Source organism: Gossypium raimondii, chromosome 9 (assembly GCF_025698545.1).
Source record: "Gossypium raimondii isolate GPD5lz chromosome 9, ASM2569854v1, whole genome shotgun sequence".
NCBI classification, from domain to species: domain Eukaryota; kingdom Viridiplantae; phylum Streptophyta; class Magnoliopsida; order Malvales; family Malvaceae; genus Gossypium; species Gossypium raimondii.
In genome coordinates this window covers 31,712,902-31,728,210 of record NC_068573.1, presented here as the reverse complement: position 1 = coordinate 31,728,210, position 15,309 = coordinate 31,712,902, and the positions used below count along the sequence as shown (strand labels likewise).

General features: G+C 38.1%; 1 protein-coding gene across 1 annotated transcript; it reads left to right on the top strand.

Annotated features, from left to right (window-relative positions):
• Positions 1–9,449: 9,449 nt before the first annotated feature.
• On the top strand, positions 9,450–12,603 carry LOC128032588 (uncharacterized). Its single transcript, XM_052621223.1, has 4 exons — positions 9,450–10,132; positions 10,200–11,115; positions 11,175–11,371; positions 12,165–12,603. The coding sequence occupies exons 1-4, from the start codon at positions 9,450–9,452 to the stop codon at positions 12,601–12,603; spliced, it is 2,235 nt and encodes a 744-aa protein (XP_052477183.1).
• The last annotated feature ends 2,706 nt before the right edge of the window (positions 12,604–15,309 follow it).

Genomic DNA, 15,309 nt, shown 5'->3' with positions numbered 1-15,309 from the left:
TCATAGGGCAATTGTCATTGCTTATGGACCCAAACTTGGGTGATCTATCCATGACCAGGATGAAGCTTAGGTGAAACTAAGTGGAGGTCTGAATTGACTGATGTTGAAGAATCAAAGGATGAGTTGTGGTTAGGGGTGAAATGCCACTCGAATCCAGAGCTAGCTGGTTCTCCCCGAAATGAGTTGAGGCACAGCAGTTGATTGAACATTTAGGGGTAAAACATTGTTTCGATACGAGCCGCGAGAGCGGTACCAAATCGAGGCAAACTCTAAATACTAAAATACAAATAATACATGAATAAAAAGTGTCAAACTTGGGTACTTAAAAAGATCGTAATAGTTCATGAAAATATCAACCCCATCTCATGTAACACCCCTAACCCATATCCATCGCCAGAATAGGGTTATAGGGTATTACCGGAGTTTACAAATTAATTTACAGACATTTCATTTCATCAAGCATTCATATTTAAAATCAATCAAAATCAAAACATTAATGAGCTAACGTTGGCCAATTTAACTCATACATGTCATTATAACCAGAATCAAAACATCCAAAATTACCGATAGAATTAATAGATAGTGTGATAAACATTTATACATCCATTCAATGCATTATTCCCTTTTATCAAATATATCAATGTTTCATCAATTTACATACAATGAACATTCAAATCATATTCACATCAATAACATACATTTCAAGCATTTAAGAATATAATTCAAGTTACATGAACTTACGGACTAAATTGCGAAATACCAAAAATTTAGGAATATATTGGTAATTTTCTATTTTCCTCAATTTCCACCCAATCATGATCTAAATTAATATTTCATTCAATTTATTATTTAAATAATAAAACAATTCATTTCATGCAATTTGGTCACTTTTTGACATTTTACCAATTTACCCTTAAAATAATACTTTTATTCAATTTAGTCCTTGAACCTAAAACATGCAAATTGGCCATTTTAATGAAAACTCATGCTAGTTGAATAATCATTTATTTTCCTCCTCCTCCTCTCCATTCCACATCCTTAATGTATAATATGCTTATATGTAACATTATCTATAATTCCATCATTTATTTATATATTAATTCAAAGCTGTCCACTTGAGTCATAGTCACTAAATTATTTATATCTTGAGCTACAGAACTTCTAATTAAGATCCGCTAAATTCCTATGAAACTAGACTCACATATCTTCTTACCATAAAATTTTCAGAATTTTTGGCTTAGCCAATAAGTACAGTTTATTCTTTAAAGTTTCCCCTATTTCACTGTTTGACAGTTCCGACCCCTTTTCACTAAAAATTAATTATCTCTTTGTACAGAATTTGGATGATGTTTCTGTTTGTTTCTATTGAAAATAGACTCATTCAGAATTTTAAACATATAAATTTAAGCCTATAATTATTTTTATTAATTTTTTTATGATTTTACAAAGTCAGAACAGGGGAACCAGAATTCATTCTGACCCTGTCTCACAAAATTGATTATATCTCATGATTTACAATTCCATTACTTACACCGTTTATTCTATGAGAAACTAGACTTAATAAGATTTAATTCCATATTTTTTTCATCCTCTAATTCGATTTTCACAATTTATGGTGATTTTTCAAAGTTAATCTACTGCTGCTGTCCAAAACTGTTTTAGTGCAAGATGTTGATTACTAAATTTATAACTCCCTTATTCCCTTTCTCTATAATATTTCCCATCACTTTCACTTATTTTCCTTCACTAATATATCAACAACATTGACCTTATATAAGAAAACATCATTTCCATGCTTTTTCAATAATATCAAACTTAAAATGTATTGAAATCTTGATGTTCTTACCTTGTTCTATTAGTTTCAAACTTTAACTTGATTTTCTCTCTCCTCCAGCTTCTATTTATTGAATCTAACTTGATATTTTAGCTCCCCATAGTCTCCTTGTTATCTTTCTCTCTTGATGGATATGGAAATTCTTTTGATTTCTAAGTGAAAATGGTGAGTATTTGGTGAAAGGACCAAATTGTAAAGAAAGCAAAACTTTCTTTCTTTCTCTCTTCTTCTCACGTTGGTGCATGGGAAAAATGGTGGGATGGTGGCTTTTTTTTCATTCTTTCTTTCCACATATATATACTAAATAAAATAATAAAATATCATTAAAAAAATCAAATAAAATATTATAAACTAATATTTATTTATTTATCTAAAATATCTCCAACATCATCATTGCCTTCTAGATTTCTCTCTCCTTCTAATTGACCATTTTGCCCTTCATGATCTTTTAAAATTCCATCCTTGAGTCATCACTCAATTTGGTAAAATTATGATTTAGTCCCTCATAATTCTTCACTTATTCAATTTGGTCCTAATTCATCCATTTTCCTTAGTTTCTAGATCATTCCACCCTTAAAATATTTGCACAATTAATCTTTCAAAATTTTCATATTTACACTTTAACCTCTCAAATTTTAAATATTTACTCTTAGGCAACAAAACTTTTCTCACTTTTGCGAATTAGTCCTTTTTTGCATTAATATGTCATAATATACTTCCCAATGTTGACATAAATCAAAATTTTGCTTTTTGTTACTTTATTTCCTTATTTTACTATATCAAGTATACCTACTTTCTTACTGTAGTAATTTTCAGGATATTACATCTCATATGGTAGTGGTTGTAGAGGCCCAATTCAGCCCGGGCCCGAAACAAAACCAAAATAATGAAACTAAGTGACCCATGTACAATAGGCCCAAAAAACGGCCCAAATTCTAAAAAATCTAAACGGCCCAAAGGGGCCCAAAATTAAGCAAGCACCAGGGAACCCTAGGGTTCCCTCCCCTCTCGCGTCGTTTCCCCCTTTTTTTCGGGCCACCCGAGGTGCTTCGTCCCGAGGTCTGCCTCCCCTTTGCACCGAAATGGCAAGGTCACCTCCTTTGACCTTGCCTAACCCTGCAGAACAAAGTAAAAATAGAGGACAGAACACAGAGCAAAAAACAAATCTTTGTAATCGGCTATAAAGCCTGAAAAATGTAATCTTTACAAAAAAAGAGAGAATACAAACAGAGAAGGAAATCAATCAAAGTATCAAGGTTGATTTTTTTTACTTCGCGCCTCTGCTTCTTTTTGATTTTATTATGCCCTTTTTTACACTGTTATAGATAAGAATAATAACTAAAATAAATATAGAAAAGCGGTTTTGAAACGTACCTGAGGATCGGCCATAGACCACCGTCGGAGATCTTCTCCGTTCGTCGGGGTCGCGAAAGCCTTTAAGGTTTCGCTTGGACTGTGATTGAAGGGGCGTTGAGGCCGAAAGGTCACCATTTACTTAGGGTTTATTTATTTTTATTTTTATTTTTTTGAAAAAAAAGCGGAATAAGACTTACTTGAATCGCTCCATTTGCTCCGTCGTCGGAGTCCTTCGGGTCACCGAGGTCGGGCTAGGAAGGTGGCGTTTGGGGTCTTACTCCGCGGTCCTAAGGCCAGGAAGGGTCGGCCTTTAGTTGACCCCTGAAACGGGGTATAAAGGCAACCATTCGGTGCCTCCGACCACCGCGCATGGTGGGGCCTATGGTGGCCCGTTCGGCCAAGGGAGAAAAGGGGATGAGGGAACTATCCTTTTTCTCTGCAGTTTTTTTTAAAAAAAGCACTGAAGGAATGATTTTTTAAGAAAAAATGGCTTTAAATAGGGGTTATGATACGGCGCCGTTTTGCTTTGAGGTTAGGGACCAAAATGACACCATTTTGGCCTGACCATGTGATGACCGACCGGGGAAGGATCCGCGTGTTTTCGTTTATGGGGATATTTGCAAATTGGCCCTCTAATTTTGCGGCATATTCAGCGTAGTTTTCTTCATTTTATTTAATTTAACCATAGAATTTTGCTTCATTTCAATTTGGTCCGAGCCCATGCGCTGGGTTTTGGCGAAACGACACCGTTTGATTGACGGGGACAATTTCTTAGTTAGTCCTTCCTATTTTCGCGTGAGTCACAGTTTAATCCATTTGTTTGTTTTCGGTTTGATTTAGCCCTCGATTTAGTTTATTTTCAATTGAACCCTTTTTAGCTATTTTATTATTAAATTAGCTATTTTAATCCTATTACAACTATCATTATATTATTATTATTATTATTATTATTATTATTATTATTATTATTTACTCATTTATGTCGTGTTAATTCCTAACTTTGTTATATATATATGCATACATACGTATTTATAATATATATACGTACATAACCTTTTAATTTATATAGATATAAATACTTATATGATATATATACTTCACACTTACATATTTTTAATTTTCTTATATGTACATATTAACATTTTTATACACTTTGTAATTTACGTATATATGTACAGACATATTGTTATAGCGTATTTATGTATTTTTTAATTTTATAAATATATATATGTATACCTACCTTTATATTTTATATTATTTACAACTTTATACGTATATATGTATACATATATACTGTATTTTTATATATATTTTATAATTTATGTATACATATATTTATGCCTACATACATTTCTTAACTTTCATAAGTGTATATTTATATATGTACATACTTATATATTTCATACTTTATCATTTACATATATACATACATATTTTTATATACATTTTAAACACACATACACATTGTCACTATTTACTTGTTTATATATTTTATTCTTTTAAACTTGGATTGTATTCATACACATATGTTTTTATTTTTTTAATGATTTTATTTATTTTAATATTATTTTGAATGAATGTTCTAGTGTTATCACCTTATATGCATTGTTATTTTGTATATTATTGGTTTATCCTTTTATCTGACTTATTTTCATTGTTATTACTCATATTATTTATGCTACATCATCGTACTCATCTTTGTTCGCATATTGGCATCGTGTTCTATTTCATGTTAGATTAATTTTATTCGATGCATAAATTATGATTTTTGAAAGAACAAAATCTCGTATTTAGATTCGAGAAGGTCGTACCCTAACTCACTGGGTTTCGATTTTCATAATAAATCTAAATACACTAATCTTTTCAAACTTAAGTTTTAAACAATCTCGGGAATTAAGAAAAGATTGTGTCCTAACTTACTGGGCATGATCCATTTTCTAAACTCGAGATAATTAAAAACCTTTTAAATAAGTAATTTTTTTTATTCGCATATCGGGAATTCGAGACATTGTGTCCTAACTTACTGGATACGATGCTTTCTTTCTCGATTAACGTGGAACGCCTTTTTCCAAAATTTTCAACATTTTAATACAAAGATCGTATTTTTAAATTTCTTTAAAGTTTTCAATTTATCGACACTAAGACATTAAGTAATCAACTAGGTACCAATTTTGGGCGTATCGAGGGTGCTAATCCTTCCTCGTGCGTAACCGACTCCCAAACCTGTTTTTCTGAATTTCGTGGACTAAACTTGTTGTTTTAATAAAATCAAACCATTTATTAAAAACAGCCACTCTTCGAGGTGATCCAATCACACCTCATGAAAAAGGATTGGTGGCGACTCCCGTTTCATTTTTCAAAATCCAAGTTGACTCCGTTTTTCATCAAAAAAATGGTGTCAACAGCTTGGCGACTCCACTGGGGAGAAAAAATAAGAGAGTCGAGCCATTTGTTGATTACTTTGTCTTTTTGTCAAAGATTGAAAACTTGATACAATCCTTGTGTTGCATTTCATTCGTCTTTATTTCAGTCTTTATCATCTTGTTTATAATTACTGCGTTTAGATGTATATTTCTGCACATTGCATTGCATGACCGTTGGTCACACCTTTTAAGTGGGAGTGAGAAGCTACGCCTTCGTGAGGTTTTCACCTCCGCATGGGATAGTGAATCACTTCCGGGATACATCCGTACCTATGTCTTCGTGAGATTTTCATCTCCGCATGGCCATAGGGAAATGTATTCCCCTGAACTGAACTCAGTCCGTATGAGCCTATAATGGGTGAGGATTGAGGAATCTGCTAGTTCAGGTACCCTTACTTTAGAACCGAACCACATGTAGTGAGCCATAGGAACCCACCTAGATGGAACTCCGCCAAACCTTAGCTCTTACCCAAATGGATGCTTTATTTATCATCATTTACTCTAGATATTGTTCTGTGTTTAATACTGATTTGTTTGTTTGTGATTGCATGACATTTCATTTTAAAAGAGGTGTCGATTCACGTTCAGTATCTAGATAGAAAGCTTATCATGGAAAAGGGGTTTCTTGATAAAGTAGAAGATAATGCGGCTGTGCGAATATGGGCTGAGACGACACAACGAGAGAAAGGAAATAGTCTTACCACGGGACACATGTCAGAATTGTGGGATTTCGCTCGTATCAGTGTAATCCAGAATGACCTTCGAGAAATGAAAGAAGTCTGGGATCAATGGGATGTCGAGACCAAGTAGCTATTCTATTGCAACTACGGTGACCTGCCTTATCTGCTCAGTGTCAAAGTGGACAAGTACTTATTTCGAGCCCTTGCTCAATTTTGGAATCCCGCCTATGGTTGTTTCACTTTCGGAAAAGTGGACTTGGCGCCTACTGTGGAGGAGTATACGACCTTGCTTCGGTGCCCAAAGATTCAAGTCGACAAGGCTTATTCTAGAGCTGCTGGGGCCCTTCCGTTATTAAAGAAACTAATGAACATTACTGGGATGAGTGAGCAGTGGGTTGCTGCCCGAATCCAGCAGAAAGGTGATAGTAAATGCGTTCCTTAGAAAAGCTTGCGAAATTTGGTGCTGGTACATCCTGATGTGAAGAAAAGGGTCGATGTCTTCTCTTTAGGTATCTACGGACTAGTGGTCTTCCCTAAAGCATTAGGACATATAGACGAGGCCGTTTCTGATCTGTTTGAGCGGCTTGGTAAAGGGGTTACTCCCGTTCCGGCAATACTGGCTGAAACTTTCAGATCTTTGAACGCATACCGGAGAGCTGGAGAGGGAAGGTTCATTGGATGTGCCCAGCTCTTACTAGCATGGTTTCATAGCCACTTCTGGAAAGCAGAGAAGATCTCTTATCGGGTATTCTCTGATAGCTACTCTCCTCTAGAAGAATTGGCGACCACGCCAAGGCGAGATGACGTTTCAGAAGAAAAGTGGATGGCGATACTCCAGAATCTCCAAGATGAAGAAGTTGAGTGGAGGGCTCCTTGGTTAATTCCTGATGAGATTTTATATCGGTGTGGAGATTTTGACTGGGTTCCTCTGCTCAGAATATGGGGAGCTATCGGATATGCTCCTCTGCTAGTATCAAGACAGTTTAGATAACGACAATTCATACCAGCAACACAAGGGTTGGCCCATTATGAATTTTCCTATAAGGAGGACAATTACAAGAAAAGGGTTCGAGAAATGTCTAATGCCTAGAACCAGACTCGCCGAATGAAAATATTAACTGTGGGACCGGTGATGACCCCCGAGTATAGTCAGTGGCGTGATCAAAGGGTCAACGATAGTATCCCAGCATCAAATCCAGAAACTGCTCGATCTTTAGAGGAGCACCTACAAATATTGCCCTCAGAGATAGAAATCATCAAACAAGAATTTGAAAAGAGGAGTTTAGAGCTAGGGAAGAAGATAGAGCAACTAGAGGAAGAAAAACTACAGTTAGGGCTGGATGTGGACATTCAAAGACTGGAGGCCGACAAATTGAGAAAGGGAAAGAACAAAGCAGAAGAAGATTTAGACAGCCTGAAGACGGACTACAAGAAGCTGCGTAGGTCTATAAGAACTGCTGGCTTGGGTAAAACGCCAGAACAATGGCGACAGGAAATTCAGGAGGAAAAAACGAAAGCTAATCAGTGGGAAAAGAAATTTTAGGATACTCGAACTCGAGAAGTTACTTTGGGAGAGAGTCTACTAGTCTGCCAAAATGAGAAGACGAAGTTGAAAGTTCGAGTAACAGAACTAGAAAGATCACTTTACCAATACCGTAGTCGTAATTCTACGGTTGAATTAAAGGCAAGCTTAGACAAAATTGAAGGATTAAAAAGACAAGTAGGAGAGCTCGAGGATGCATTGCAAAATAGTGAACTCCGAATAGAGCTTCTGGAAAAAAGTAATGAGCAGTGGCAAGGGCAATTTCATCAATCTCAAGATCAGATCAGAGAAAGAGATTATATTATGGGCGAAGCGGTGGCTCAAGTACGCGAAGTAGCTGATCATTTGCAGACCCTAGCAGTTCAGGCTGATTTATTAAGTTTGAAGTACGAGTCGGAGTCAGACCGGGGCTGTGAATTAGCTTGGCTTCTTAGAAAGGTTAAGGCTTTGAGTGTAAGAGCAAAGCCATAAATGTAATCTGTTTTATGTAAAGAAAATTCTTTTCTAGTAAAGTTTTCTAATGAAGTTGAATTAGAATCAGTGCCTCTTTTTGCATTCTTTTCATGCATTGCATCACATCATATGCATTAATGACCATTAAAGAACCCTAATCGAATAAAATTATTTCAGTTAACCTGGAAAACTGACAAAGTTACGGCACTCGAGCTAAGTCAAAAATTATGGACCAAAGGCTGGAAAAGCTAGAGCGACTTCAAAAGGAAATGCAAGACCAGTTGCAGGCGCAAATGAAGGAGCAGATAGAAAAGATTCAGCATGACATAGAACAAAAGATGCAGGAGTCTCAAAATGATCTGATAACTAAGATGACACAATTACTGAAGGGAGTAGATAAGGGGAAAGGACCTGTGATTATTAATGAGGAAGAAAACAATAGCGAAGTACTTTATCCTCCAGGTTTCGCGCCTCCGCACGCGCAGGTGCAGACTGAGCTGCATCCACGAAGACCCTCTGTGTCGGTTAGGCCTCAGCAATTCCAATGCGATGCTTCAATACCAATGAATTTTCAACACGGAGCGGGCTCTAATCCTGGAGATAGCCCGAATAATATTGCTATCCCAGATCTTGATGAGATGGCTGAAAGGGACAAGGCGAAGGAGGAACTTCCAAAACAACTTGAGGAGAAATGGAAATGGATCGAAGAGAAGTTTAGGGCAATAGAAAGCATTGAAAGCTATCATGGGATAGACGCAAAAGACCTGAGCTTGGTTCCGGACTTGGTGCTACCTTACAAATTTAAAATGCCGGAATTTGAGAAATATAATAGGACCAGTTGCCCAGGAGCCCATATTACTATGTTTTGTAGAAGAATGACGGGGTATATTAATAATGATCAATTATTAATACATTGCTTTCAGGAAAGTCTTACAGGAGCGGTGTCAAAGTGGTATAATCAGCTGAGCAGAACAAAAATCGCTACTTGGAAGGATTTGGCACAGGCTTTCATGAGACAATACGATCATGTCTCAGAAATGATGCCTGACAGGATAACTCTGCAGAATTTAGAAAAAAAATCGAACGAAAGCTTTAGACAGTACGCGTAGAGGTGGAGAGAGGTGGCGGTTCAGGTACAACCACCGCTTTTAGAAAAAGAGATGACGACGTTTTTTATTAATACATTGAAGGCCCCATTCATTACTCACATGTTGGGAAGTGCTTCAAAGAATTTCTCGGATATAATCATGAATGGTGAAATGATTGAGCATGCCATTAAAAGTGGAAGAATAGATGGAGGGGAGAATAATAGAAGGGCAGCCCCGAGGAAAAGAGAAAACGAAGTGAATAATGTGAATGCCTACGGTAGGTCAATTACTGTGAATCAACCAAAGAAAGTGGTTGCTAATCAACCGGGATCGTCAAGACAAGAGTCGAGAGCTAGGCAAACTACTGAAAAGCCCCAATTCACGCCAATCCCAATGTCATACAAGGAATTGTATCAGACTTTATTCAATGCACATGTTGTCGCCCCTCGTTACTTGAGTCCTCTACAACCCCCGTATCCAAAATGGTATGACACGAATGCACAATGTGATTATCACGTGGGAATTTCAGGGCACTCAATAGAAAATTGTACAGCTTTCAAGAAGGTAGTGGAAGGACTTATCAAATTAGGTATTGTTAAACTTGACGACTCACCTAACGCAGAAAATCCGTTACCTAATCACGCTGATAAGGGGGTGAATATGGTGAGCGAATGTACGAGAGGAGAAGTCAAGTCTGACATTGCTGAAGTAAAAACTCCGTTGAAACGGGTCTGGAAAGAGATGGCAAAGAGAGGGTTAGTTATTTCAAATTTTGAGGAAGAGTGCAGTGGGAAATTATTGTGAATTCCACCATAAAAGCAGGCACGAAATCCAAGAATGTGAAGGATTCAGGGCTTTGGTTCAAAGCATGATGGATAACAAGGAGATGACGTTTTATGAAGAGGCGGAAGAAAGGAGGAGCATATGCGCGACAGAGTCAGGAACAGGAACTCCGAAAATAAATCATCCTGTGGTCGTTATCTCACGCCCTAAGGGTAATGAAACTAGGGCTCAGGTAACACCGAAAGTTGTAATTCAAAAACCATCAAATTTCTTGTATAAGGATAGCAAAATGGTGCCGTGGAATTATGGGTGCAATGTGACCATCTTGGGAAAAGAAGCGGAAGAAAGCCAGGAAATAGGTTCTTACACACGCAATAGGAAACGATATGACACTCAAGCAGAGTCGTCCAGGGAAGAGAATTGGAAGAAAGAACAGAGGAAAGGAAAAGCAGCAGGAGTTGAGCCATTGGTTAATGAACCAATAAAAGAAGAGGAGGCAAAAGAGTTTTTGAAGTTTCTGAAGCACAGTGAATACAGTGTTGTGGAGCAACTGCACAAACAGTCAGCCCGCATTTCTGTATTAGCTTTACTTCTAAGCTCAGAAATACATCGGAATGCGCTTCTGAAGGTACTAAACGAAACATATGTGGCCGACGATATATCGGTAAACAAGCTAGATCGGTTGATCAACAACATAGGCGCTGACAATTTTATCTTCTTCAATGATGACGAAATACCATCCGGAGGAAGGGGTTCTACTAAAGCCCTGCACGTTACTGTCCGATGCAAAGGATACACACTCCCGGGAGCCCTGGTTGATAATGGATCTGCACTGAATGTATTACCTCTATCCACTCTTGGTCGATTACCGGTGGACAGTTCGCACATGAAAGCATGTCAGAGTATAGTAAGGGCATTTGACGGAACAGAAAAGAAGGTTATGGGGAGAATTGAGGTACCGTTAAGGATTGGTCCTATCACTTATGATGTGGACTCCTTGGTAATGGATATTAGGCCTTCCTACAACTGTTTATTGGGAAGACCGTGGATACACTCATCGGGGGCAGTACCTTCATCATTACATCAGAAGGTGAAGTTGGTATCGGAGGGTCGGTTGGAACAATAGATGCAGAGGAAGATATTATCGCAATGATGACCAGTGATACACCTTATGTGGACATCAACGATGATGCACTGGAATGTTCTTTTCGGTCATTAGAATTTGTGAACGCGATGTTTATTGCGGAGGGAAGCAGAATTCTAATACCGAAAATATCCAGGACCACCGAAATGGGGTTGCGATTGATGGTAGGAAGATGAGCCGTACCAGGGAAAGGACTGGGAAAATATCTTCAGGGAAGGATTGAAGCCCCAATGTTGAAGGAAAAGTTCGATAGTTTTGGCTTAGGATACAAGCCAGACATGAAGCAGAAAAAGAAAGAAATAGAGAAGAGACAAGAGAAAAGAAGGGCACGTTTGAGCGGATATGAAGCTAAGTGGGAGCCTTTAACCTTTCCCCATATATCCACATCCTTTGTGTCGGGAGGATTGATTCATTCTGAGTGCGGAGTGTCCGGTAGCAAAGGTATTGAAGGAATGCTGGAAAATGTTCATATCAACACTGTGGAAGCAGTAAAAAAAAGGACCTTGTTGGAGATCCGCCCTTATGAGTAGGAGAACGAGCTAAACAATTGGACTGCTGAAGAAATCCCTGTAGTATTTAGGGCTTATTCAGAGTAATGCTCCAAACATTCCTGTTGTTTTGGCCTAGGAACGATATGAAATCTTTTGTGAAATAGGCTTTGGGCCTAAATATCATCATTTTAATGAAATACATATCTACATTCATCTCGATCAGTCACTTTTTTTTCCTTTACATATAAATAAATATTTTCCATTTGATTAATTGTCTTACAAATAATTCTTTTATTTGTAACTCTTTTGCACAAATATTCATTCATAAATTTATATATTCTTGGTATATTCTTTGATATGCCTTCATAGGTCTTCAGATATCAACGACATGAGTGATGCTGCTTCAAACACGGAGCCTATTTTTGAGCAAGAAATGTGTTTGGAGGGATCTCACGACTTTGGAAATGACGAAGATTATGGTGTGTCTCCGGACTTGCTAAGAATGGTGGAAGAAGAGGATAAACAGATCCTACCTCATGGGGAATTATTAGAAATCGTGAGCCTAGAGGATGGAAAGGAGGTGAAAATTGGTACTGAAATCACTGCAAAGACAAAACAAGACCTCATTAATTTGCTCCGAAAGTTCAAAGATGTTTTCGCGTGGTCGTACCAAGATATGCCCAGGCTAAGCACTAACATTGTGGTACATCGTCTGCCCATAAAAGAAGATTGTAAACCCGTTCAACAGAAGCTCAGGAGAATGAGACCTGATATTGTGTTGAAAATAAAAGAAGAAGTCAAAAGGTAATTCGACGTCGGATTCTTACAAGAGGTCAAGTATTCGGATTGGGTAGCAAACATCGTCCCTGTTCCTAAAAAAGATGGAAAGGTACGAATGTGTGTGGATTATAGGGATTTGAACAAGGCGAGTCCAAAAGATAATTTTCCACTGCCTCACATTGATACCTTGGTAGATAACACGGCGGGCTATTCATTGTTTTCTTTCATGGATGGCTTCTCTGGGTACAATCAAATAAAGATGCATCCTGAAGACATAGGGAAAACCACATTCATTACCTTATGGGGAACATTTTGTTACAAGGTAATGCCCTTCGGATTGAAAAATGCGGGAGCAACATATCAAAGAGCTATGGTGACTTTGTTTCACGACATGATGCACAAGGAGATCGAAGTCTATGTGGATGATATGATTGCGAAGTCTAGAACGGAAGAAGAGCATGTTCAAGTCTTGAAAAAGTTATTTTTGAGGTTGAGAAAATTTCAGCTCAAGCTTAACCCGGTAAAATGCACATTTGGAGCCAGATCAGGGAAGTTATTAGGCTTCATAGTTAGCAAAAAAGGGATTGAGGTTGACCCAGACAAAGTAAAAATGTCTGAGATTTACCTCCCGCGCCGCAGAAGGAAGTTCGAGGTTTCTAGGAGATTGAATTACATTGCTCGATTCATCTCACAACTGACGGAGAAATGTGATCCAGTATTCCGTCTCTTAAAGAAGCATAATCCGGGTGAATGGGATGAAGAATGCCAGAGAGCTTTCGATAAGATAAAGCAGTACTTAGTTAATACTCCAGTCTTATCGCCACCAAGTCCAGATAGGCCATTGATATTATATCTAACAGTGTTGGAGAATTCCATGGGATGCGTATTAGGCCAACATGATGAGACGGGAAAGAAAGAAAAGGCAATATACTACCTCAGCAAGAAATTTACTGATTGCGAAATGAGATATTCATCAATTGAGAAGTTGTGTTGTGCTTTAATCTGGGCAACCCGAAGACTAAGGCAGTATATGTTGTATCATACGAGTTGGCTGATTTCAAAGTTGGATCCTTTAAAGTATATGATGGAATCTACTGCTTTAAACGGGAGAATGGCTATATGGCAGATCCTGCTCTCGGAATTTGACATAGTATATGTAAGTCAGAAGGCCATAAAGGGAAGTGCGATAGCTGACTTCTTAGCTAGTAGAGCCTTGGAAGACTATGAGTCTTTGAACTTCGATTTTCCAAATGAGGACTTGAAGTATGTGGCGAACACTAAAGAGAAGCCTCGAATGGGTAGCGTATGGAGGTTAAATTTTGATGGAGCTTCGAATGTTACGGGTAATGGAATTGGGGCAATCTTGATATCCCCAAATGGAGATCATTATCCTGTTGCTAGCAAGTTGGACTTGATTGTACTAATAATATGGCGAATATGAAGCATGTATTATGGGCATTCGTGCGACCATTGAGCGAAACATCAAAGTGATAAGAGTATATGGGGATTACGCATTGGTGATATACCAACTAAAAGGAAATGGGAAACTAGGGACCCTAAGCTAATTGATTATAGAAAACTAGTTCTCGAATTGGTGGTGAGTTTGATGATATCACCTTCATTATCTCCATGAGAGAAAACCAGGATGGTCGACGCATTAGCTACTCTAGCTTCGATGATTCGTGAATAGACTCGAGGCAATGAGGCCTATTCGGATGAGTATCTATGAGACCCACTCATTCTTGCAATATTGAAGAGGGGAAAAGATGATTGTCCTTGGTATCGAATATCCTACGATGCGTGAAGGATCGGGAGTACCCCAATCAGCGACAGAGAATGACAAAAGAACTCGAGAAGAATAGCCATCGAATATGTCCTAGATGGGAAGTGTTATACAAAGAAGGAAGGATCAAGTATTGTTAAGATGTGTGGATGCCGTGGAAGCCAAGAAAATATTGGAGGAAGTACATGAGGGTATTTGTGGGACGCACGCCAATGGTTTTATGATGGCCAGACAAATCATGAGATTTGGGTACTATTGGCCCACCCTGGAAGGAGATTGCATAGATTACGCCAAGAAATGCCACAAATGTCAAATTTACGGAGACAAAATACATGCGCCTCCTTCACCTCTTCACGTCATGACCTCTCCTTGGCCGTTTTCCATGTGGGGTATGGATGTCATTGGGCCAATATCACCAAAGGCTTCTAATGGGCATCGCTTCATCTTTGTGGTCATTGATTACTTTACCAAATGGGTAGAGGCTGCTTCATACGCAAATGTCACAAAGTCAGCAGTTAGCAAATTCTTGAAGAAGGAGATTATTTGTCGATATGGAATGCCTGAGAAAATTATATCCGACAATGCGTTAAATTTGAATAATAGCACAATAGCTGAGGTTTGCAGCCAATTTAAAATCAAACATCATAACTCATCCCCGTATCGTCCAAAAATGAATGGTGTAGTGGAGGCGGCTAATAAGAACATCAAAAGGATCGTGGGGAAAATGACTGAAACTTACAAGGATTGGCATGAGAAGTTATCATTTGCTCTCCTCGCCTATCGAACATCTGTTAGAACTTCTACCGGAGCAACACCTTTTTCTCTGGTATATGGAATGGAGGCGGTATTACCCATTGAAGTTGAAATCCCCTCTCTACGGGTACTATCTGAACTACATTTAGACGAAGCCGATTGGGTCCAATCTCGATGCGATCAGTTGAACCTAATAGA